Genomic DNA, 25,953 nt, shown 5'->3' on the forward strand with positions numbered 1-25,953 from the left:
GCATGTAAAAATCACAGGACAATTCCTCATAGCTGTCTAGCACACATGTTCCCTAATCTTACCTGATTTTTGGCCATCCTGACTTTTGCCATTTCCTATGATGTGTTCAGCTAGCACACATTAATGTAACTGCAACATCGTTTTAGCAACTGCCAAATACACTGAACAAAAATATAAACGCAACACTTTCAGTTTTTCTCCCATTTTGCATGAGCTGAACTCAAAGATCTGAAATATTTTCTACATACACAAAAGACCCATTACTCTCCAATATTGTTCACAAATCTGTCTAAATCTGTGTTAGTGAGCACTTCTCCTTTGCCGAGATAATCCATCCCACCTCACAGGTGTGGCATACCAAGGTGCTCATTAGACAGCATGAATATTGCACAGCTGTGCCTTAGACTGCCCGCAATAAAAGGCCACTCTGAAATGTGCAGTTTGATCACACAGCACAATGCCACAGAGGTCCCAACGTTTGAGGGAGCGTGCAATTGGCATGCTGACTGCAGGAATGTCTACCAGAGCTGTTGTCCGCGCAATGAATGTTCATTTCTCTACTATAAGCCATCTCCAAAGGCGTTTCAGAGAATTTGGCAGTACATCCAACTGGCCTCACAACCGCAGACCACGTGTAACCACACTAGCCCAGGACCTCCACATCCAGCATGTTCACCTCCATGATCGTCTGAGACCAGCCACCCGGACAGCTGTAACAATCGGTTTGCACAAACTGTCAGAAACCATCTCAGGGAAGCTCATCTGCATGCTTGTCGTCCTCATCGGTGTCTGGACCTGACTGCAGTTCGTCGTCGTAACCGACTTGAGTGGGCAAATGCTCACATTCGACTGGCGTCTGGCACCTTGGAGAGGCGTTCTGTTCACGGATGAGTCCTGGTTTTCACTGTTCAGGGCAGATGGCAGACAGCGTGTGTGGAGTCGTGTGGGTGAGCGGTTTGCTGATGTCAACGTTGTGGATCGAGTCGCCCATGGTGGCGGTGGGGTTATGGTATGGGCAGGCGTATGTTATGGACAATGAACACAGGTGCATTTTATTGATGGCATTTTGAATGCAAAGAGATACCGTGACGAGATCCTGAGGCCCATTGTTGTGCCATTCATCCACGAACATCACCTCATGTTGCAGCATGATAATGCATGGGCCTATATTGTAAGGATCTGTACACAATTCCTGGAAGCTGAAAACATCCCAGTTCTTGCATGGCCAGCATACTCATCAGACATGTCACCCATTGACAATGTTTAGGATGCTCTGGATCGGCGTATACGACAGCGTGTTCTAGTTTCTGCCAATATTCTGCAACTTCACACAGCTATTGAAGAGGAGTGGACCAACATTCCACAGGCCACAATCAACAACCTGATCAACTCTATGCGACGGAGATGTGTTACACTGTGTGAGACAAATGGTGGAGAAGTGCTCACTAACAGATTTAGGCAGATTTGTGAACAATATTTAAGAGTAATAGGTCTTTTGTGTATGTAGAAAATGGTTCAGGTCTGTGAGTTCAGCTCATGCAAAATGGGAGCAAAACCAAAAGTGTTTATATTTTTGTTCAGTGTATGAATGAATTCATCTTAATGTGTTCTCTGTTTGCTCTCCCCCAAAACTGGCCGATGTCATCTCTGGGCAGCCATGAGTCCAGAAGACCATGGCATCCCACCAGGCAGAACATATTGTAAATCAGAGACATAAAAGTCTCCTCTGTCACTATTTAGCTGGATATTTTTAGCTGGAAAGTCTGACAATCGTAGGAAAGAATATTTTTTATATTTGCATTAAAAGGTCTCAAGAGCAGAACTCTGGGCATTGAGCAAGTACTTAGTAAAATCATTGACACATTATGGTAAATGTTAGATATATGACCCAGAGTTGTAGGCAGGACTAAGAGGTCTGAACCATAACCTGGTTAGTCAGTCCAGACTAGTGTTCAGAGAGGAAGAACAGTGCATCATGCTCCCTCTTCTTAGGCCCAAGAAAGCTACAAAGATTAACAGATCTCTGAAAGATCTGTAGAAGGAGGGAAATGACAAAAAGAGAAAGACAGAGAAGATGGAGAACTTAAAATTTTCATGGCCAAGCATAGGAGTCAGAAAGGTAAGCTGCTTCTACAGCCATTCAGACCTTACTGCTGTGAGGGACACTGTTAAAACATCCTTCACACCTGAACACATCCTGGCCAGAGATGCTTTAAAAACCCTGTATCCCACAGTAGGAATTACAGCCATTATTGCCAAAGTACTGTTGCCAGCTATAGATTTTACCAAGAGAGACTTTAGAAAGATAGTATACAAAGATGGTCATAACTCCCATTCTTGCCTAAATCCAAACATCTGGGAGAGTATTGCACTGTGAACAGTTGCAACCGTGTTTTGCTAAAATTGGATGTACTACAACTCCCATTATGCACTACAGTAAAGAGAGATGCCTTCATCATCCATCCAGACACCTAATATCAAGGGCACCCCAGCTACCATCAGGCAGGAGCCCCAAAATCAGGGTTTGCCCCGAGGGAAGAAAAGGTGACCCCTCCTTTTACTGCATGGCCCTAGGGAGCAATGGTATGAAGACAGCAGCCGTGATTGATTGTGACAGCCAGAGCCACTACCACTCCCATCCTCCGCTCGGTCTCCTCATGGGCTCACTGCATAAATGCCTTATAGGGTGTTGAAAAAAAGGCTGCAGCAAATGTAAGAACATTAAAAAACAAACAAAACTTGCCAGTTAAATCCTCTGCCAATCCAGTGCCAGTTCACCCAGAGGTCCCATGTTGGTCTAATAGTATGGAACATAATTGATCATGGTACTGTTTGTTTTTTTATTACATTTGCTGTCTGCAACCTTCTCCCCATTCATGGAAAACCCCTATCCACAATCTTGGATACAGAAGCCTACCACTTATATGACCTGCTGACAGGTTAAAAAGTGAAACATATCAGTCCTGGATATGTAGTAGAATTGTACTGTATATATACATGATATTGAGATCATTTATCAAAAACAGGCATTTTGCTTTGGTCTTTGATAGTCCCTGCACTGCTGGAGGGCCCCAGCTGGAGTAAATGTTAATCATCACTTATGCAAGGAAAATGGTATAAATAATAGCCCCCACCCACGCCACTCCCCAGTGACAAGGGGTGGCACAGAAACTAAATTTAGGTGTACGGGCGTTCAAAAAGTCGGAACAAGGGTTAGCGACTTTTCTATGCCAGTTTCTGGCGTAGGGGAATCATAATAAATGACACCCATACTTCCTTTTTTATTGTTACATTTTGTGTAAAGCTATTGTAGCATGTTTTACACAAACATGTGCTTTGATTTTAGCTAAAAATTGCATTTCTGTTCTCTATGTTGGACACCAGCATATTAGATACCCAAGATTAAAAGTGGCCTATCCTCGAAGTAAAAAGCACTGCACCCCAAGCACCAATGAACTCATTTTCTACCATTTACCACATTGAATGAGAGTGTTCTCCCTCCCAGTTATCAACACCTCCTCCTTGCACCACCTGCCTGGGTCACAATACATCTGTGTGCAAAATAATATGCGGTAGATAAAACAAACAATCAAGATTATATGGGGATGACAGGAGGACGACAGTAACTCAATGAGTAGGGCCAATTCTCCAGAGTGAACTTTTAACACATTTTTAAAAGTAAAAAGTAAAAAATGTAATGGTTTCTGTGCCAGAAATAGCATGTATATTAACATGAGAACATTTAACGTCAAGGATAAAAAAAATCCACATTTAATAATACAGCCAACACCTGGGAAGGAAATGATTTGCATTAAAAAGGTGTGCTGCTCACAATAAAAACATCTATAAAGAGTACACAGGGCTGGCTGGACAGAAACCAAGAACCGAGTCACATTTGCCACAAAAGCAAAGAAAATCCAGACGTAATGTCTGCCTTTCCACCCCCTATTTGGGGATTTAAAGATCCTATTTTTCTGTTGAAACATTTTCTTAATCTTTTTGCATAATTGCTCTGATATTATAACCTGAACAGACGCGATCCGGTCTGTGACTTAAGGGAACATGAGGCGCACTGGCAGCTGGGCACGCAACGTCCAGGCCAACAAGGGGGTCTTTCTTGCCTAGTACCTAAAGAGAACTGGGTAAACAAAATGGTAATTTCCTCACTAATTTCAGCCACTGATTAAGGACTGAGAGGATTATATTTAAGTCATCAACAGAAGTTATCTTTAACTTAATTCATTCTTGCCAAATTGCTGGCTCTTGCAGATGTGAGAATCAGACTGACTGTGAGGGACCAACAATGTCAAAGTTTTTTTTTTGAGATGTTAATACTGATGACCTAGCCTCAGGATAGATCATCAGTATCAGATCAGTAAGTAAGACAACCCCTTTAATGTGGCTATATACAAAAGTGACAACCCATCGACTTTGGCTATCTTATATGGATGGAGGTGTGCCAACTCTGCCCATGCAGGTTAATTCAGTGCCTGATTTTTTTGTTCCCATGGGAGATAAGCCACAACTTGAGGATTCCAGCAGTGGCTTACTTCCCTCTTCCATTGAGAAAACAAGGACTCTCATCTTAACCAAGCGAGCATGTGGTAGTCTAGGGAACGGTTGGGTGAATCAGTTGAATGGCCAACCTTAAGGGTTGTTTTACCCAAACCTGATCGGCCCTGGTATCTGATGTATCACCCGAACTGAACTGACTGTATCCTAGTGTTTTATAATGCAGTCAGTTCATATCTGATTGCGGATCTCCTGTTCTGAACCATCATGTGAGTTCAGTACAAGAGATCTGCATTCAGACAAGAACTGACTGCATTATAAAAAACTAGGATACAGTCAGTTCAGGGAAGTGCAGTCGGCCCGGGAGATCTGGCAGACACACGGTCTGTTTTCCAGGGCTGATCATGTTTGTGTGAAACACTGATGAATCCTGAGTCAGACCAAAAAGGTTTAGAGACATGCAGAATTATAGAAGAGCACAAAATGTAATAAAGGGGGTAAGAAGGAAGCCAATAAAAACAGCAGCTACATAAATCACAATAAAAAAATGAAGAAACATAAGTCCAACGTACGCTGAAGCAGCCTCCAGTTGCCATTAGCAAACACTGTGCTTCTGCCCTTTCTCCGTCAAGGTTACTTCCTTCCTCTATTTTACTGAACCACCTAGGAGACGAATGTTTGTGAGTTCTCACCAAAGAAAGAGGAAATTAATGAACCTTCCGGTGTTCAGTCACATCTCTTTTGTACTGGTATGGTGCCTGCGCCGAAGTGGCCTTAAATAAACACATGCACACAACACTTGGCCTTGCCCTTTATATTATAGCCGAAGAAAAAAAATGATCACCTGGCATCGCCCAACCCTTATTTCCAGGCAAGATGAACATTTTGTTGCCAAATTTCACAAGCTGCCCAGAACAGACATTGTTCGTGTCTTGTATCGACCACGCACGTGACTGTGGTTAAAAACATAATGTAAAGGAAGCACCATCCCTTATGTCGCCCAAAAGATAACAAAACCTTCATACTGGATGCCAATGTAGCCCTAAGGAGCTTAGAGTAAAAATACTTCACTACCCATGTCCTATGGCAATGTAAAGGACTCACCAAACTCACAGACACCAACCACCAATTATGGTGTTAGGGTCTGTTAACATCACCGTTATTGATTTCCATTGTTTTGCTCCATCTTAGGAAAATGACATAAGCACATAACTGAAGCCAGCGGTGCCCACTGGACCACCATTGACAATAATTGGGTCTATCAGGGAAACTATCATTTCACAGGACATGATAACAGAATGGAGCCTCTAACTCAGATGTAAATGAAGCCTCAGTCATACACCTGATATGTCGGAATGATCAAATGACATGAAAATCATGTGCAAATCGAACCGGCGAGTGGACGGGGTGTGGAAATTACTCTTTTTCTTTCATGAGTGCACCCCCTAAGTAGCGAGGCAGGGAGCCACACCACTACCACACTAGAAAGAAACATAGCTAAATCCACATTTGCCATAAATGCACCACAAGCAGCATAAAAATGGAAACAACATAGAAAGATATGGGATGGATGGACCTTGCTCAGGTTTAAAATAATGCCTGTAACATGACACAAAGGGGGTCATTTATTAATCGAATTATTAATTATTGGAATTATTGCAACTATTTTAATATGACAGATGGGTGGGATGGTAGTGAAGCGGGGGAGTGTCGTGTTGGTGGCCGTTTTGGGGCTGGAGTAGTTTTTTAGACAGGAACATGGACTGCCATATATGCGCCCAATTTAAAAATGAGCCGTGTACTATTGCAGCACAGGATGAACAACGAAGACTGAAGTAAAAAGCCATCTTAGTAAATGGTCACAATACCAATATGTGAATGGATTCATGTTACCATAAAAATTTTAATTAAAAAATAAAAATAGTATGTGCGCTAATAAAGAACAGTGAACTTCTCGATGGTCCTAGTTGTGAAGGGTTAAGGACAGACAGTGACGTACGAGAAGTTGCATAAGAATGCCGGCAGGCTATGTCTGGTCTGGCATATAATTGTCAGGACCATAGAGACGAGGGACAGACTGTGTCAGGGGTGGGTATAGTCATCGGAAGGGGAGCTTCTGAGTCTGGCGAGATGAAAACATCACTTTTCAACTGTTTGAGAGAAAATGAATAGGCTGCGCCCGGTATTTTTAGATGAAGCTTGGAGGGAGTCAGCAGCTTTCCCGACTAAACAAACATATAGAGCTGTCCTGTCCTATGCTGCAGGCTGAAAATCAGCTCTATGCTTTGTGCAAACATCAGCCATCATCACCCTGGATCCAGCTCACACCTGTCTGCAGCGACTACGGGACAACTCTCTCCAGATGACAATAATGTGCTTGTTCATCCAAGCTTTCAAATACACTTGTTTACTCTCATGGACGTAATAAGCAAGAAAAAAAAACTGGTAAACTGGGACAAGTGCCATACCCATAAAAAAGGGCCAACAACGCTGCAGCTGCAATGTACAGGCGGCGTCTGGGATAAGATAAAGGAATTACATTAATGCACTTTGGTCCTGGGAAGGACCGATCGTTTTTAAAGATAAGAACTTACATTAGTACACTTGCTAGGGCAATTATCGGGAACGAACCAAATATTGAGGGCCACAGAAACTGTGACAGAGACCTGAGACACTAATTTAAGAGGGTCGGCGCCTATATTTTACAGGCTGCACATGGGCTGGGGACAGCACATGCATGCACCTTGTAATAAGCATTATTAAACTATCGGCAGCGATGTCTGACAGTTTAATTTGAATAATTCATGTCTACACGCGGGTCCATTCATCTGCTTGCCAGCGCAGCGCTCTGAAAATTAATGTACACTGGGGATGGACTGCGCATGTGCTAAGTCCTCTGTCCCTCCCAAGCGTAAATGAATGGAGCTTGCATGCATGTGCTGTACCTAGCACATGTGTAGCTTGAAATCTAAACTGGCCAACCCCTTGGACCCAGTTGTTTTGCTAAAATAAAAACTGAGCAGCTCCCGTGTGAGCTGAGTGCTGGGGTCCACTCAATACACTACACAAGCTTCGAAGGTCCTCATATTCATGAGCTTCCATCTCTCCTCCTTCCCCACTGCTCATTGCTATAAGTAAAGAGCTGTCAATCAGCAGCATGAAAGGTGGGAGGAGGGGGGGGGGGCTGGAGCCAGAAGTTCATAAATTTGAGGACTCAATTTTGTAGTGTACTGAGCGGACTTCGGTGCTTAGCTTGCACTTGAGCTAATTTTACCAAAATGAAATGTACTGTTCAAGAAAGTGACCGAACATTTTGTTCAGGGTCTCTTCAAAGTAGAGATGCCCAATGTAGGATTGCTCCACTTGTGCCCCACAACAAAGCATCTTTACATCCAATCTCAATGTAACTAAAAATTTGTCAAAAAGCTTACAATAATATAGAAATTAATGAAACACAATTAAATGTGGTGCTTCTAGGTTCATCATTCTGTTCTGTTATGGCAGTGGAACCACTGTGTCAACCAAAAGATTTGGCTTTGGGATAATTCTAAGGCTGTTATTATCCTGGCAATCCTCTGTATACACCCTTTAAACCCTACACAGGGATGTGGACTTCACTACTGAGGAGCCACCATGCCACTACCTCCTGGAGTAGTTGACAGCTGACCCGCAGGGATAAGAGAGAACGATTCAGGGCAGCGAGGGGTCAGGAAAAACTGTAATCAGGGACACCGCCGAAGTCAGGGCAGGTGAAGTGCGAGCTATATGATGAACAGTTTGAGGTCAAGACAGGCAGCTAAGGGTCAATACGGAGGTCAGGTACAGGTCAGGTTAGACAATGGAGAGTCAGAATATAGGAATCAGGCAGAAGTCAGTCACGGGCAGACTAACGGACATAGCACAGCAAGGAACCAGCAAGCTAAACAATCTATAGCTCAGGCACCCACAAGGGAAGGTGCCTTAAGTACTTAAAGCTGACTGGGCATTGGTTGGTGTGAGCTGGTGTGTGTGCTGGCCCCGCCAGCTGTTTTCTACAAGTAAGCAGAAAAGATCTAGCAGGTACAGGCCCACGAAGAAGGAGAAGACAGATTAGTGAAGCAGCACCTGTGCCCAGGACGGTGGTAGACACGGACCACCATTGTAACAATTGCACACACTATGCCAATTCACACACTTAGCAATTAAGCTAAGCTCCAAACCTCCTCTGGTATTAACATCAGCCCAACATATGCACCAGGAGCTTCATGACATGGGTTTCCATGGCCAAGTAGCTACCTGCAAGCCTTACATCACCAAGCTCAATGCCGTTGGATGAAGTGATGAAAAGCACGCAGCTACTGGACTCTGGAGCAGTGGAAACGCGTTGCGTGATGCTACACTTCTCTATTTGACAGTTACCTATGGATTTAGAATAGGATGTCATTAAAGCACCTGCTGATGCGATGTGTACATGTCCCAATACATTTTTATGGTGTATATATCTTTATGGGAAAAGATTTAATATAACTTGCATTTTGTTCATATAAATCTCTGTTTATTCTCAGCTCTGGAGTCCTACTCAGTGATTGATAGCTAAAAGATTAATTCCCACTAATCTTTATAACAATCAGTTGAGTTCCTCCTGTTCTATACCATGCTACGTGCAGATCAGGCAACAAGACTGACATGACAGGTTCCCTTTAAAGGGAATTTTTCAGAAGATTCATTAACCACAGGCAGCATGAAATGCTGACTAGCTCTCACATTACAAAAATAAAAAAATTCCTATGACATTCTACGGCATTTCAGAAAAAAAATAATTCTGAAAAGAGCTGGGCACGGACAAAGGTCCACATAGCGGCTCTCTATAACACTTTGTAGTATGGGAGCATGTATTTCATGCTGCTAATGGTTAGGTTAGGTATTTGTTCCTTTCCTGATTCATCTCCACTTCACAATATTTTTACTTTACTCACTGGCAGGCTCGGACTGGCCCAAAGGGGTACAGGTGAAGCCCCCGGTGGGCCCCTGAGCAAGGTGGGCTCCTAGTCTCCTACCCCCTGCACAAGTGGCACATAACACAATAGACTTACTGCACTACATACATATATTCAATGTACAGCACCTCCACCAGACTGTGTTCATATAAAAAAAACTTGTTAGATTATTTATTATATTTGAATGTATTCGTACGGTGGGCCCCCAAAATAAATTTTACTGGTGGGCCCTAGGCACCCCAGTCCGACAGTGCTCACAGGTTTTTTTTCTGTCTCTCCTGTAATCTTCAGCAACATGCTTCCATATTGTTTCTCCACTGCTGGTTTGGGACCGGGCTGCTGCTCCTGTAAGCAGTGTCTATGTGTTGTTTTTGCAGCTCTAGCCCCTATAGATGACATCACACAAAATGGCTCCATAGGCTCCCCTATCCTGCTGGCATTGCGCACTCCCATCCTGTCTTCTACTGTGCAGACTCCACATCAAGAGTTCAGCGTCTGTGCAGTAGAAAAAACTCTCTGCCCCCAGTGTGCTGTTCGATGTGCGCAGCTGCCGAGGTTAGCGAGTGTGCATGCACAGGCACTGTTTACTGGAGCAGCAGCCTGGTTCTAAACCAGCAGTGGAGAAACAATATGGAAGAATGTTGCTGAAGATTACAGGAGCGGGGACAAAAAAAAAAAAACTGTGAGTAAAGTATCAAGGTTCCCTTAGCAGATAAAGCTTCAAACAACATGGACAGAACATTTTTGAAGCCATACATTAGCTTTAAGTGAATGAACGTTACCTGGACAATAGGGTGTCCTCCGGTGGTAGCTTTCACCGCTCCACGGCTACCCTCTGTTTCATAGTGGGCACGATGGTGTGGTTTAGGCTGCACTTCTATCTGGAGCTCATACGATCCAGCTTGACTTGTCAGAGGCCACTCAAGGGGAGGCAGTGAAGCAACAGGGATGCTGCATGGAAAAAAAGACAAGTTCAGGTGTGATGACAAGAATAATAGTCCAGAAAGCATTGTTGCCATCCTATTATGGGATCTCTAATATCAATGTAAGCTTAAAGAAAAATCTTTATTCTCTGAACTGTTAGAAAGGTACATGATGTAAACTGTAGTGACAGAAATTTTCTTACCAGTGACTGTATTTGTGAGTTATAACCTGTCTTCTGATCCTCAGCTGTGTCATGTGACCAACACTCTGACTTTTACACAGCACCTTATGTGTGGACAGGAAGCCAATTTCTCTATGTATTCCAATCAAAGCGTCAATGTCAGTCTCATAGGAATGAATAGAGAAGTAACTGACTTCCTGTCCTGTCAGTTGGAGAGATCAGTGTTGTTCACATGACACAGCTGAGGATCAGTAGGGAGGTTATATCTCACAGTCACTTGTAAGAAGATTACCTTCACTACAGTTTACATCATGTACCTTTCTAACAGATCAGAGAATAACAAGGAGTGCTTTAAAGCAAGTCATCTCAGCCTTCCTTTGTCCTCTTCTCAGATCTGATAGAACCGGTGACAGTACGTATTATGTTTTTTTTTTCTAATGTCTATAGTTCCAAACAACAGAAATCTGTGCCATCATTCAGATCTTTTATCTTACCTGCGTCAAAACTAATTCTATTCACATTTAAAATGGGAACAATCTACCTCATTTAAAAAAAAAGTTGTCATTGTTTCAAAAACATCTTGTCACGTAGGATCACTCAGGATGAGCATCTAAAGAATGAAAAACAATGGAACACTTGCTGGATGATATATCCCATCAAAGCTTCTTAAGCCATCAATTGCTTTGCTATTGCAATTAATGGAGTGTCCAAACAGACAAGTTTTCTTTTCTGAACTACAAGGCAAGATAATTTGGGATCCAATGGAAGACATGGCTCAAAACTAAAGACCCATGGAGTCTAGATAAAACATCAAGCACTCCAGATATAGTAACTACCGAGCACTCATTGGCTGTGCGCATTATTTATTGCCTTGTTTCAGACGGGCGATTGTGGTATTTATTACTGGGAGATATTTTAGGATGCAGACACTTAGGATAACGTTAATTTGCATGTATTTCAACCATCTACTGTCCTGATGGAAAATGTTATTAGTGTAGTGTAGTGTTGTATGACATTGCAGGATACAGAAGACACATGGGACGTGTCTATAGGCTTAGCTGCTTTGCTAGGTTCATACAGACATGCACAAAATTCTGCTGAGCTGAGAACTCAGAAACTAAGTGCAGATTAATAATAAAATAATAATAATATCTAAATGAGAAATTACAGTTTGCCAAATCCCAGGGGCGATTTGGGTTCACATAGCAGTTTCCATTAAAATAAATCAAAGGATGTCTTTCGCAGCCATTTTCTATATAATAAAGTGAAACTGAAGTCTTCCTTCTGCTGTAAAGGACATAGACATACATTTCTCACTTAGCCGACTACACCTATTGCTCAAGCGTGATGTTTAACAGTAAAACCTCATTTAGACCTAAAAGTTGTCCACATGCATAGTTTAGCTAGAATTAAAACTTAAGGTTTCATTCACATCTTCGTTGGAAGCTCAGTTACAAGCCTTTGACCTAGATTCCCTTAAAAAGAAATCCCACACAAAATATGTCTGGGAAGCAATGGTCAATGGGATCTGTTGGGCAGGGTGTGTATGCTTCATGCAAAGGTTCCGGGAGTTCCGATATTTTCATTGTTCTGCTTCTGTGACAGAACAGAACAATGGAAAATACAAAGCTGATGTGAACAAAGCCTGAATGATGAAAACAAACAACAATGCTAGACACTCATGTGTTAGATGATAGTAAAGCAAAGGGTTGTATGGGATTTTTTACCCACCACCCTCCTCTTTGCCCCAGTCAGTGGGACCTGTGAAGACAAACATACGTACAGGCTCCCTGCCATTCGGTTCCAGCTCCCAGGCTCTTTGCATTTTACTTCTGGTTCCCGTCTGTCAATAAAAGCACAAACGGGATCATGTGCTGCAATGACTGGCCTCAGCTGTGATGTATCCCCAAGTGGCTCGTGGCCAAGCAGTGACATGCTACTTTGCAATATGTCAGACAGGAACTTGAAGTGCAGTGCAGACAGCCTGGGATCCAGGGAGTGGTATGTAGCAGGTAAGTATGTTTCTTTTCTTAATTCCCACTGGCTGGAGGGGAGGGAGGAAGATTTAAACAAAAAACCTATACAACCCCTTTAAAGGGCATCTGTCACCACATACCACTATGTCATATGAAAGCTGTCTATCCACGCTTGTAATTAGACTCCTATGGTGTCTCTGGCATCTCCATATGTTCTGTCAATCCTCAGAAAAAAAAGGCTTTTTATAATATGCAAATTATACCCTAAGTGCAATAAGGGTGATGCCCTCCCTGACTTTTATGTCACGCCCTCACCGCTGTCATGGACAGGCCAGGCAATCACTAAAGTCTTGCAGGATCAAGTTCTGTGTATGAGCAGTAAAGGGATGGAGGCCACCGAGAAGATGGGCAATCTCCACCTCTTTACTGCGTATGTACAAACGCCACCCTTCAAGACTTCAGGGACTGCCTGGCCTGTCCATCACAGCGGTAGGAGCGCAGCATAGAAGACAGGGAGGGGAGCCTTTGTGTCTAGGGGGTAATTTGCATATTATAAAAACTATTTTTTCTGAGGATTGACCGAACATATAGAGATGGCAGATACACCATGGGACTCTGCTTGCAAGAGCAGGTGGACAGCTCCTGACCATTTGACATGGTGACAGAGGCCCTTAAATGCTATCATAAAATTGTTTCATTGAGCACAAATTCTGAACAAGACCCTAGAGCTGACAATCGACTCACACAGTAGGGGACATTTGTTAAAGCTATAATGGCAACTAATGATATTAGCTTTACAAGTAAATCAAGGAACCTTTGTTTTGTCAGGGTAAAGTTACTACAGTATATATGAGAAGTTACAATAGAAGATATGACAGAAGTTCTAGTTAAAGCAATTGTTATATGTGCCCAGAGTTACAAGTGCAATACTGTATTTTTGTGGCTATAAGGCCTCTTTCACTTCATGTTCAGACACAAGAAAAATCTAATCCACCTTTGGTATATAATAATAGACAATCTAAGCACAGACACTAAAAGCATCATATTAGTGATCCCTTTGAGACTTGGACTGACGATACCTCTACAATTCCTCCCTTGAACTTTGACCACAATGAACAGTTGCAGTGATAATATAGCTTATTCTGTTATCAGAATTTTCTGCACTAAAGGTAAAAAAGTGTTGCTAGTGACAGCTCCTTGGATGTTCTGACACTGTATCAGTGACTTATCAATTTGCTGAAGAAAACAATTAATTTCCATAGTAGAAGATGAAGTGAGTACCTTGCAGAATCAGAATTTCCAAAATGTGAAATTAGACTCATACATTGTAAAAAATATTTTAACCCCAATATGTAAACTTTTATATGTGTACAAATGTTATTCCATTGAAAAACCAAACAACAATTACTATACCTGTAGTAGGGCATTGCAGGCAAAATTTGCTTTGGCCAGGTCGGTGGCACAAGTAGGATTGACCCAGGATCAGAATTCTTCCTCTCATCATGCTCGTAAGGCCCAAGATATTCTGGAGGCTGATAAACGTGACATGGAATGCTCTTATGAGGAGCCACTGGGGAACGATCTGGGCTGTTTTTCCACATTTTTGTTGGTACACCACATGTAGGATCGGTAGATAAGCTCAGGTCTTCCATAAGATGTGCAGATGCTGAAGGGTTACTGTAACTCAGTGAAGAGTTATCGTCCCTCAGATGAACACGAGGTGATGCCTGGGGAGAGGGTGTTCGTGACTGTCGTGGAGAAACGCTGGTTTGATGGCTATTGTAGAACTCAGCACAAGGGTACCTTCTTTTGAAGCCTGGGGATGATGACCGTGAGTTGGGTCGAGGAGATGGAGAACGTGGTCCCAGGCAGGTGTCCTCTGTGATGCTTTCCCGTGGAGACATTATTGGAGAAGCTCTAGGAGAATAACGAGGGAAGTTTTGTATCTGTGGACACAGGTCATCATTAGGACCATTATTTGGTGAAACGCAAGGTGAGGTGTAAGGAGAGAAATTTGTCTCTGAAATATAACTTGTTGATGACCCACTACTAGCAGGGCTCAAGCAAAGCGGTTCTCTGTAGCCATCATAACCATAGACTTGCAAGGTAGCAGCTAAGTTTGGCTGATGTTCTACCAAAGTATCTGAATCTCTGCTGCGGTTTGAACCTGCATGAAACAGTTCATGAGATGGAGTGATCTCAATCCTTGGACTTAGAGCTGGAGCCCCAGTAGCATTTTTAGGGTCTAAGTGGTACCTGGACCCTACACTAATGTGCTGTTCATATGTGCCCATGGGATCTGAGGATAACCTAGGATAAGCCAGAGGTTTGGACCCATAATCGGAGACATCGTGATGAGAGTACGCAATTCCAGAAGAAGATGGGCTGATGATTTTATGTGAAGGAGTCGATTCTTCTGGAAAAAGAAGGGTCTTTTTAAAACTAAATATTATATAACTTATGTTAACAATCATGGACAATTAAATATGTTGGTTAGAAAATATAAATTAAAGATAATAATCAAACTTAAACTAAAATAATTTATTGAAATGGGAGAGTTTCTAGGGATCTGCTCTCCAACTAAGCTTCTGACAACTAGACCCTAACAATATTTATTAGGTCCCGACTTTTTTCTCCTACAAACAGCAAAGAATATCTGTCAAGTCATATATACTGTTGGAAGGACAGTCATCCTCTAGGTTAAAGGCAGAATATTGTAAATGTTTGATTTTCAGTAACATTGAACTGTAGATATCTTACGAAGTAAACCACCACTGTGTTGTGTTGTAAGCCAATGTGGCCCTTTCAATTTACTGTTATTATCTATAAGAAGATTTATTTGTTCTATGCATGAATAATGTGAAATAAAGAGCTATTATGAGGTTAAAGGGATTATCCAGGCTATAGATACTGATGACCTATTGATGACCTAATCCAACAAAAAAGGGATTCTCAAAACCACAGCTAAAATACTAATACATCATTGTAGAAAATCCATTAAAATCCAAAGATCAAGAACTTGCATCAGGTTGAGGTAAAAACATACAGGTGAACAAAAAACTAGATCCACTACCAAGTAAGGCGTTCCAGACCTACTGGTCATCTGTCACAGCCAACAGATATTGATGACCTATCCTCTGACTCCCAGAACCCAACTCAATCAGCTATTTGAAGGGGCAGTCTGTGAGCACTTAGGGATCTTCCTAGGCCATGTGACATCACCTTCGTCAAGTGAATGGGGTCGAGCTGCAATACCAAGCACAGTCACTATGTAAGTTGTCGTGCTTGGTAAGCTGTGAGGAGCTGTGAGGAGCTTGGTAAGCTGTGAGGGCTAACCCAAACAGCTGATTGGCAGGGCTGCCGGGTTTCGGACCCCAACGTCTCATATTCATGACCCATTCTCAGGATGGGTCATCAATATTTAAATCCCAGAGAACAAGTGGTTGTCTGGGCTACAGATATTAATGACCTATCCTTAAGATAGATCATCTACAGTATATCAGAATGGCACAGGCTGTTTAAAGGGGCAACAGCACTTGTACAAGCGCTGTATCCTCTTCAGTTTTTACCTGCATACCGTCTACAATATAGTGGCGGTGCAGTGTAACTACAGCTTCCTCTCCCACTCACATGAATGGGACAAACAGCTCCAATTACAATTCATTGCTGCAACAAGTGAAGATGGCATGCAAATAAACACTGAAGAGGATACAGCGCTTGTACAATGGCTGTTGCCCCTTTAAACAGTCCGTGCCATTCTGATATACTGTAGATGATCTATCCTAAGGATAGGTCATCAATATCTGTAGCCCAGACAACCACTTTAAAGGGGTTCTTCGGGATTTAAATATTGATGACCCATCCTGAGAATAGGTCATGAATATGAGACAGTGGGGGTCCGACACCCGGCAGCCCTGCCAATCAGCTGTTTGGGTTAGCCATAGCGCTCACTGGAGCTCCTCACAGCTTACCAAGCATGACACCTTACATAGTGACTGTGCTTGGTATTGCAGCTCAGTCCCATTCACTTGACGAAGGTGATGTCCCATGGCCTAGGAAAATCCCTAAGTGCTCACAGACTGCCATGGGCATTTCGTACAGCTGAACCTCTGGGATGCACATGTTGATCTCAGCCATCTTACCTAATTAGATAGATGAGGAGATGCCGGATTACACAAAGGATCTTACTAGACAGATATTTTTCATCAATGATTATTAACCAAAGATTTAGCAAGTTGTTTGCATTTAGAAGTCATTCAGTTACACAAGACAATAAGCGCTAAATATTTTAGGCCAGGGATGCTCAACCTGCGGCCCTCCAGCTGTTGTAAAACTACAACTCCCACCATGCCCTGCTGTAGGCTATAGGCAGTCCTGGCATGCTGGGAGTTCTAGTTTTGCAACAGCTGGAGGGCTGCAGGTTGGGAATCCCTGTTTTAGGCAGTTTTTCTAGTTATTGAGATTGCTGCTTGTTCGTCCCTAGAGCATTTATCCCGGTAATGACTGGCAGGTTTCTAACTGTGACTAACATTAATCTTTCTGTCCGATCAATGGAAAATTGATTTATCGTTTGTTGTTTGATTGCTGCATGCTATTACATGTAATAATATTTTCAAAAATTTGAAAGATTAGACAAAAATTCAAACGATAATCGTTGTCAGAAGAATATCTGGCTGTCCACACTGTTGGTGGGATCTGCCAAGTAACATCTAATGTCTATGGCCAGGTGTGCTGATACACAAGGGTGTACCACCATGATCACAAGAACGGGGTTCCCCAGGTGAACCATGATGCAGTAGTGTGTATGTACCTACTCTATTTACTGTCTATGGGGCTACTGACTACAGCTATCAGCTGTCTACAGTAGTACTATAAAAGTGAATGAAGCGGCAGTCACATGTGTACTACCACACCATTCACACAGAGAAGTCAGGGACTGCCATTCTAATGATTTTGGGGGGAACCTATCAATCATACATTTAGTATTTATCGTGTGGATAGGCGGTAAATATTATTTGTGGGCCGACCCCTTGTTTGTTGGGGGTTTATTTTCACTTCAAGGAAGAAATGTTCTTTTGGGTGGGTTCATATGTTTTTAGTTTTTAGTGATATTTTTTACACCTGCATTTTTGGTTCTAGATCTTAGCTGAAGGTCTATGGCATTTTTGTTAACTAGGTGGCTTTTTTGTCATTCTGGCTTATTTTCAAAGATGCAGCAAGCTGTGGCTCTTGGCATCTTTTCAGGCATTTTCATGTTCTCTTTTCTGTAGGGGAAAAACGTCATGGAAATAAAAACACTAATGGGCAAACACATGATTTCAATAAATGCCTGACAAAACTGCACAAAAAATGCAGCGAATCAATACAGGTGGCCTATTTCATTAAATGTACGCCTGGGGGATGCTTGGAGTACAGTTGCGACTTGCACTTTATAAATGTGACACAAAAGTGATCTACTCCTGAGCAAACTTTTACTCCACATCTGGCAGCATAGTGAATGGCGTTTGCTTTTTTTTGTAATTAACCTTTCTTCCAGGTATAATCCCTCAGCATGTGTAGCCTGCATCACTGCCAACTGCTTTTCTTCAAAATATTCTAAATATTCCAAACTCATCCCTAGTAACTTGATGTCACGCCATGCCCAGCTCTCAGGTTCTCATATGAGAGGAGAGCGATGCTAAATGTTCACTACGATCCTAGACTATGGACTTTCCCAATATAGTATTATTGTAGGATTTTTGCAGGGATTACATAATATTCCAGCTTGAAATCCAATTCTCCAGGCCAAAATTTGTCAAAATGCTCGTCAATACATCATGACTGCAGTGTGTATGTCATTTTGTTCTTCTTTTATTTTGTTAATAAATTAAAAAAGCATTTCCACAAAAAAAAATTATTCTCTGACTTGTTAGAAAGGTACATGATGTAAACTGTAGTGAATTTAATTTTCTTACCAGTGACTGTATTTGTGAGTTATAACCTCTCTTCTGATTCTCAGCTGTGTTATGTGATCTCCGACTGACACAAGACAGGAAGTCAGTTACTTCTCTATTCATTCCTCTGAGGCTGACATTAAGACTCCCATAGGAATTAGGGATGAATGAAGTTTTAAAAAATTTGATTCGGACACCGGCAAATTTTTCCCACAAAATTTCTTCATTCCTAATTAATTTGTCACAAAGCGTGTTAAATCAGCTATATTCCGGCCTGCAGGGAGAGTGTATATCGGTGTACATCACTGTGCATTGCAGCAACATGTATAACTAATTATTTTTGATAGTGAAACAGTTACTGTGACAGGCAGGTGGACACCCCAATAAAAGTAGAATTATAAAGTTTATTTATTCCATTTTGAGAATCACAGCCTAACAGAATTGCTTATCTATTTAACAAAGTGGACACCCCAAATACAGTAAAATTAGACAGCTTATTCATCCTAATTTGAGAATCGCTGCCTAACAGAATTGCTTTTCTATTAAACAAAGTAGACATCCCAATAACAGTGGTATTAGAGTTTATTCACCCCAATTTGAGAATCAAGGCCTAATGGAATTGCTTATCTATTAAACAAGGTGGACACTCTTCAATTAGATAGCTCTGTGCCCTAAAAAGGGATAGATGCAAAGTGAGCTGCCTCCTATATATCCCATTAGCTTCAGATTACAGAGCCTACAATGTCCCTGCAGTCTCCCTATGCTCACCCTATAGTGTGTAAAAACTCTCCCTACAATCTCCCTACACTGTCCATGTATTCTCCCTATCCAATATTCCACAATTAAAGGCTTCTTGAACAAGGGCTGTGACATCACAGGGGATGGCCTTCTGCTGATTGGCTGGCTGCATAGCATTACGGGTCATATCGCGTTCCCGAGCTTCTTCCTTTCACTTTGCAACATTCACTTTGTAGCCTCCATTTTAGGGAAAAAAACATTCGCTACCACAAAGCATGTGGAAATTCGGATTCATTGTGAATCGAATCTTTCCTAAACTTCAGATCAAATTCTACCTTAGATACTTTGAATCGCTCAACACTAATAGGAATACATAGAGAAACTGGCTTCCTGTCCATACATAAGATGCTGTGTGCTGTGTATTTGGAAAGTCAGAGTGCTGGTCACATGACACAGCTGACACAGCTGAGAAACAGAAGAGAGGTTATAACTCACAAATACAGTCACTGGTAAGAAAATTACATTCACTACAGATTACATCATGTAACTTTCTAACAGGTCAGAGGATACATTTTTTGTGGGAGTGCTTCTTTAAAGGGGTTGTCCCACTTCATAAAATAGCTTTTATCTAATCTATTTACCCCCAAACAACAAATCTTCCTATTCATGTTATAACCCAAAAGCTACCTTTCCTTCAAAAAATCATGAAAAGCGATACCTTTGTTGATTTCTGTCTCCCTGGGATACGGCCACTTTCCTCCGGCCGAATCGCTGTGCCGCGCCTGCGCACAACGGCCCTGCAAATTATCGTGCCGCCTCTCCCTTCCTCTGAGTACGCGCACGTTCGCGCATGCGCTGTTTATCCTGTGTGTCGGAGATAGCGCAGCGCATGCGCGAACGCGCGAACATCCGAACAATTCGGGCGAGTCTGCGGAGCGAGAGGACGTTCATCGGAGGCTCTGGATATTTCATAAAAGGTAAGTATAAGATCTAGTGGCCCACTCACCACCGAAAATCGAGTATTGGACAATAAAGGGGGCATTTTTAGTGACACTGTGGGCAACAATATAGGGTTTTTAGTGACACTGGGGGCAACTATCTGAATTTTAGGGACACAGGGGGCAACTCTATGAATTCTAGGGACACTGGGGGCAACTCTATGAATTCTAGGGACACTGGGGGCAACAATATAGGGTTTTTAGTGACACTGGGGGCAACTATCTGAATTTTAGGGACACAGGGGGCAACTCTATGAATTCTAGGGACACTGGGGGCAACAATATAGAGTTTTTAGTGACACTGGGGGCAACAATATAGGGTTTTTAGTGACACTGGGGGCAACTATCTGAATTTTAGGGACACAGGGGGCAACTCTATGAATTCTAGGGACACTGGGGGCAACAATATAGGGTTTTTAGTGACACTGGGGGCAACTATATGAATTTTATGCAGACTGGGGGCAACTATATTATATCTATGGACACTGGGGGCAACTATATTATATGAATGGACACTGGGGGCAACTATATGAATTTTATGCAGACTGGGGGCAACTATATTATATCTATGGACACTGGGGGCAACTATATGAATTTTATGCAGACTGGGGGCCACTATATTATATCTATGGACACTGGGGGCAACTGTATGAATTTTATGCAGACTGGGGGCAACTATATTATATGTATGGACACTGGGGGCAACTATATGAATTTTATGAAGACTGGGGGCAACTATATTATATCTATGGACACTGGGGGCAACTATATTATATGAATGGACATTGGGGGCAACTATATTATATCTATGGACACTGGGGGCAACTATATGAATTTTATGCAGACTGGGGGCAACTATATTATATCTATGGACACTGGGGGCAACTATATGAATTTTATGCAGACTGGGGGCCACTATATTATATCTATGGACACTGGGGGCAACTATATGAATTTTATGCAGACTGGGGGCAACTATATTATATCTATGGACACTGGGGGCAACTATATTATATGAATGGACACTGGGGCAACTATATGAATTTTATGCAGACTGGGGGCAACTATATTATATCTATGGACACTGGGGGCAACTATATGAATTTTATGCAGACTGGGGGCAACAATATTATATGTATGGACACTGGGGGCAACTATATGAATTTTATGCAGACTGGGGGCAACTATATTATATCTATGGACACTGGGGGCAACTATATGAATTTTATGCAGACTGGGGGCAACTATATTATATGTATGGACACTGGGGCAACTATATGAATTTTATGCAGACTGGGGGCAACTATATTATATCTATGGACAGCAGGGATAACAGGGATATGTAGCAGAGCTAGGTCTGCGCTGGTACATTCTCAGTGATCGGTGAGGTGAGGATTATCAATATATGGCATATAAAGAATGGTGGAGAGATATTACAGGTGTAGGACTGAGATAACAGGGATATGTAGCAGAGCTAGGTATGTGCTGGTACATTCTCAGTGATTGGTGAGGTGGGGATTATCAATATATGGCATATAAAGAATGGTGGAGAGATATTACAGGTGTAGGACTGAGATAACAGGGATATGTAGCAGAGCTAGGTATGCGCTGGTACATTCTCAGTGATTGAAGAGGTGGGGATTATCAATATATGGCATATAAAGAATGGTGGAGAGATATTACAGGTGTAGGACTGAGATAACAGGGATATGTAGCAGAGCTAGGTATGCGCAGGTACATTCTCAGTGATCGGTGAGGTGGGGATTATCAATATATGTCATATAAAGAATGGTGGAGAGATATTACAGGTGTAGGACTGAGATAACAGGGATATGTAGCAGAGCTAGGTATGCGCTGGTACATTCTCAGTGATCGGTGAGGTGGGGATTATCAATATATGGCATATAAAGAATGGTGGAGAGATATTACAGGGCTAGGACTGAGATAACAGGGATATGTAGCAGAGCTAGGTATGTGCTGGTACATTCTCAGTGATTGGTGAGGTGGGGATTATCAATATATGGCATATAAAGAATGGTGGAGAGATATTACAGGTGTAGGACTGAGATAACAGGGATATGTAGCAGAGCTAGGTATGCGCTGGTACATTCTCAGTGATTGAAGAGGTGGGGATTATCAATATATGGCATATAAAGAATGGTGGAGAGATATTACAGGTGTAGGACTGAGATAACAGGGATATGTAGCAGAGCTAGGTATGTGCTGGTACATTCTCAGTGATTGGTGAGGTGGGGATTATCAATATATGGCATATAAAGAATGGTGGAGAGATATTACAGGTGTAGGACTGAGATAACAGGGATATGTAGCAGAGCTAGGTATGCGCAGGTACATTCTCAGTGATTGGTGAGGTGGGGATTATCAATATATGTCATATAAAGAATGGTGAAGAGATAGGGTAATACACTGATATGTGGCCGAGTTCCATATAAGCTGGGTAATAGGTCAGTGATAATATCAGACACCGGGAAAGCTTGGTAATAAGTCTATAAGACTTATTACCCAGCTTTCCCGGTATCAGATATTATCACTGACTTATTACCCAGCTTTCCCGGTATCAGATATTATCACTGACTTCTGACTTATTACCCAGCTTTCCCGGTGTACAATATTATTACAGACTTATTACCCAGCTTTCCCGGTGTACAATATTATCACTGACTTATTACCCAGCTTTCCCGGTGTACAATATTATTACAGACTTATTACCCAGCTTTCCCGGTGTACAATATTATCACTGACTTATTACCCAGCTTTCCCGGTGTACAATATTATTGTACACCGGGAAAGCTGGGTAATAAGTCAGTGATAATATTGTACACCGGGAAAGCTGGGTAATAAGTCTGTAATAATATTGTACACCGGGAAAGCTGGGTAATAAGTCAGTGATATTACCCAGCTTTCCCGGTATCAGATATTATCACTGACTTATTACCCAGCTTTTGGGCTGTAGTGATTTATTGTTTTTGCTGCACAGAATGGGTTTGTAACACAGGTTTTATGTGTAAGTGTATTAGAATGCAGGACAGCCACAAGTTACTCCATTAGTTCACTAGCATTGGTCAGTGGTCACTGAGTGATTCCCCAGCAGGGGGAGGGGCTTTACATACTCTGCAGGCTCCATGTGGATGACTCCTCCACATGAACGAGCATGCAAGGACTGAGCTCTGAGGGTGAGTCATGAGGAGGCGTGGCCTTCACTCAACTGCCTGAGAACCAGGAAGTTATCAGGACATTTACTGCTGGTAAGATTGAAACAGCAAAGTGGGACAACCCCTTTAAGTTCTTTAATAGTTCACAGTTTCCATTACTGATCATTATACAAAACTGTGTAGATTATGGAGCTTTAGATTCAGAGAACTTTAGATTCAGCTCGAATTTACAGCTTGTTCACATCTGCACTTTAAGCTCCATACCCGGCCTTCATCCATGATTCAGCCAAAAAGATCAAACAAAAAAGTCCTGCATACAATACTTTTTTGTCTGGTAAAAAAAGAAAAGGTTCCTGAATGGAAACTGAATGTTTTAGTCATCTCAGTAATGTGTCCATTTTTCAAAACTGACATGTGTCAGTTTATGTGGCAATAACTTTGGAATGGTTTTACTTATCCACGCCATTCTGAGACTGTTTTCTCGTAATACATTGTACTTCATGTTAGTGGTGAATTGGAGTTGATATGTTTTACCTTTATGGGTAAAAAAAAATTGCTGAAAATTTTGAAAAATGTACTATTTGCAAAATTTTACTCCATAAAATAATTAATACTTTACATTCCCTATATGTCTACTTTATGTTGGCATCATTTTGTAAATGTCATTTTATTTTTTCAGGAAATTAGAAGGCTTAGAAGTTTAGAAGCAAATTGTAAAATTTTTAAGAAAATTGCCAAAACCCACATTTTTAAGGACCAGTTCGCTTTGTGGGACTTAATTAGTACAAACCACACATAAATGACTCCATTTTAGAAACTACACCCCTCAAGTTACTCAAAACTAATTTTACAAACTTTGTTAACTCTTTAGGTGTTCCACAAGAATTAAAGTAAAATGGAGGGGAAATGTTAAAATTTAATTTTTTTGTGTGCAGATTTTCCATTTTAATCAATTTTACCTGTTACACAGTAAGGGTTAACAGTGAAACAAACCTCAATATTTATTGCCTTGATTCAACAGTTTACAGAAACACCCCATATGTGGTTGTAACCTGCTGTATTGGCCCACGGCAGTGCTCAGAAGGAAAGGAGCACCATATTGTTATTGGAGGGCAGATTTTGCTTGAATGGTTTTCAGGTGCCATGTCAAATTTGAAGAGACCCTGAGGTACCCCTAGAAAGAAAACTCCCAAAATTGACCCCCTTTCGGAAACTACACCCCTCAAGGAATAAATATAGCGGTGACGTGAATGCTTTAACCTGTGAAAATTAAAAATTAACTTTTATTTCCAATATAATGTTGCTTTAGCCCTACATTTTTTATTTTCACAAAGGCTAACAGGAGAAAATGCACCCCACAATTTATATATTTTTTCCTGAATAAGGCAACACCTTATACTTGGTCGTAAACCGCTGTTTGGGGACACAGCAGCATTCAGGAGGAAAGAAGCCGTATCAGGATTTTCTCACAAAGGCTAACAGGAGAAAATGCACCCCACAATTTATGTATTTTTTCCTGAATACGGCAACACCTTGTACAGTACAGACCAAAAGTTTGGACACACCTTCTCATTCAAAGAGTTTTCTTTATTTTCATCACTATGAAAATTGTAGATTCACACTGAAGGCATCAAAACTATGAATTAACACATGTGGAATTATATACATAACAAAAAAGTGTGAAACAACTGAAAATATGTCGTATTCTAGGTTGTTCAAAGTAGCCACCTTTTGCTTTGATTACTGCTTTGCACACTCTTGGCATTCTCTTGATGAGCTTCAAGAGCTAGTCACCTGAAATGGTCTTCCAACAGTCTTGAAGGAGTTCCCAGAGATGCTTAGCACTTGTTGGCCCTTTTGCCTTCACTCTGCGGTCCAGCTCACCCCAAACCATCTTGATTGGGTTCAGGTCCGGTGACTGTGGAGGCCAGGTCATCTGGCGCAGCACCCCATCACTCTCCTTCATGGTCAAATAGCCCTTACACAGCCTGGAGGTGTGTTTGGGGTCATTGTCCTGTTGAAAAATAAATGATGGTCCAACTAAACGCAAACCGGATGGAATAGCATGCTGCTGCAAGATGCTGTGGTAGCCATGCTGGTTCAGTATGCCTTCAATTTTGAATAAATCCCCAACAGTGTCACCAGCAAAGCACCATCACACCTCCTCCTCCATGCTTCACGGTGGGAACCAGGCATGTAAAGTCCATCCGTTCACCTTTTCTGCGTCGCACAAAGACACGGTGGTTGGAACCAAAGATCTCAAATTTGGACCCATCAGACCAAAGCACAGATTTCCACTAGTCTAATGTTAATTCCTTGTGTTCTTTAGCCCAAACAAGTCTCTTCTGCTTGTTGTCTGTCCTTAGCAGTGGTTTCCTAGCAGATATTCTACCATGAAGGCCTGATTCACACAGTTTAACAGTTGTTCTAGAGACGTGTCTGCTGCTAGAACTCTGTGTGGCATTGACCTGGTCTCTAATCTGAGCTGCTGTTAACCTGCGATTTCTGAGGCTGGTGACTCGGATGAACTTATCCTCCGCAG

At 41.9% G+C, this 25,953-nt stretch overlaps 1 protein-coding gene across 8 annotated transcripts in view; it reads right to left on the reverse strand.

Annotated features, from left to right (window-relative positions):
* The window catches only part of NFATC2 (nuclear factor of activated T cells 2), a 139,137-nt gene that overhangs the window by 77,463 nt on the left and 35,721 nt on the right, over positions 1-25,953 (reverse strand). For 3 of the 8 annotated variants that reach the window (XM_044297592.1, XM_044297589.1, XM_044297591.1), the window contains exons 2-3: positions 13,983-14,985; positions 10,271-10,439 (exon numbers count right to left, since the gene is read on the reverse strand). In XM_044297592.1, the coding sequence (XP_044153527.1) occupies positions 10,271-10,439; positions 13,983-14,985 (1,172 nt within the window). The remainder of the gene's footprint in view (positions 1-10,270; positions 10,440-13,982; positions 14,986-25,953) is intronic. The other 5 variants (XM_044297594.1, XM_044297596.1, XM_044297590.1 and 2 more) reach the window with 3 other exon arrangements.

This window comes from Bufo gargarizans, chromosome 6 (assembly GCF_014858855.1).
Source record: "Bufo gargarizans isolate SCDJY-AF-19 chromosome 6, ASM1485885v1, whole genome shotgun sequence".
Classification (NCBI taxonomy): Eukaryota; Metazoa; Chordata; class Amphibia; order Anura; family Bufonidae; genus Bufo; species Bufo gargarizans.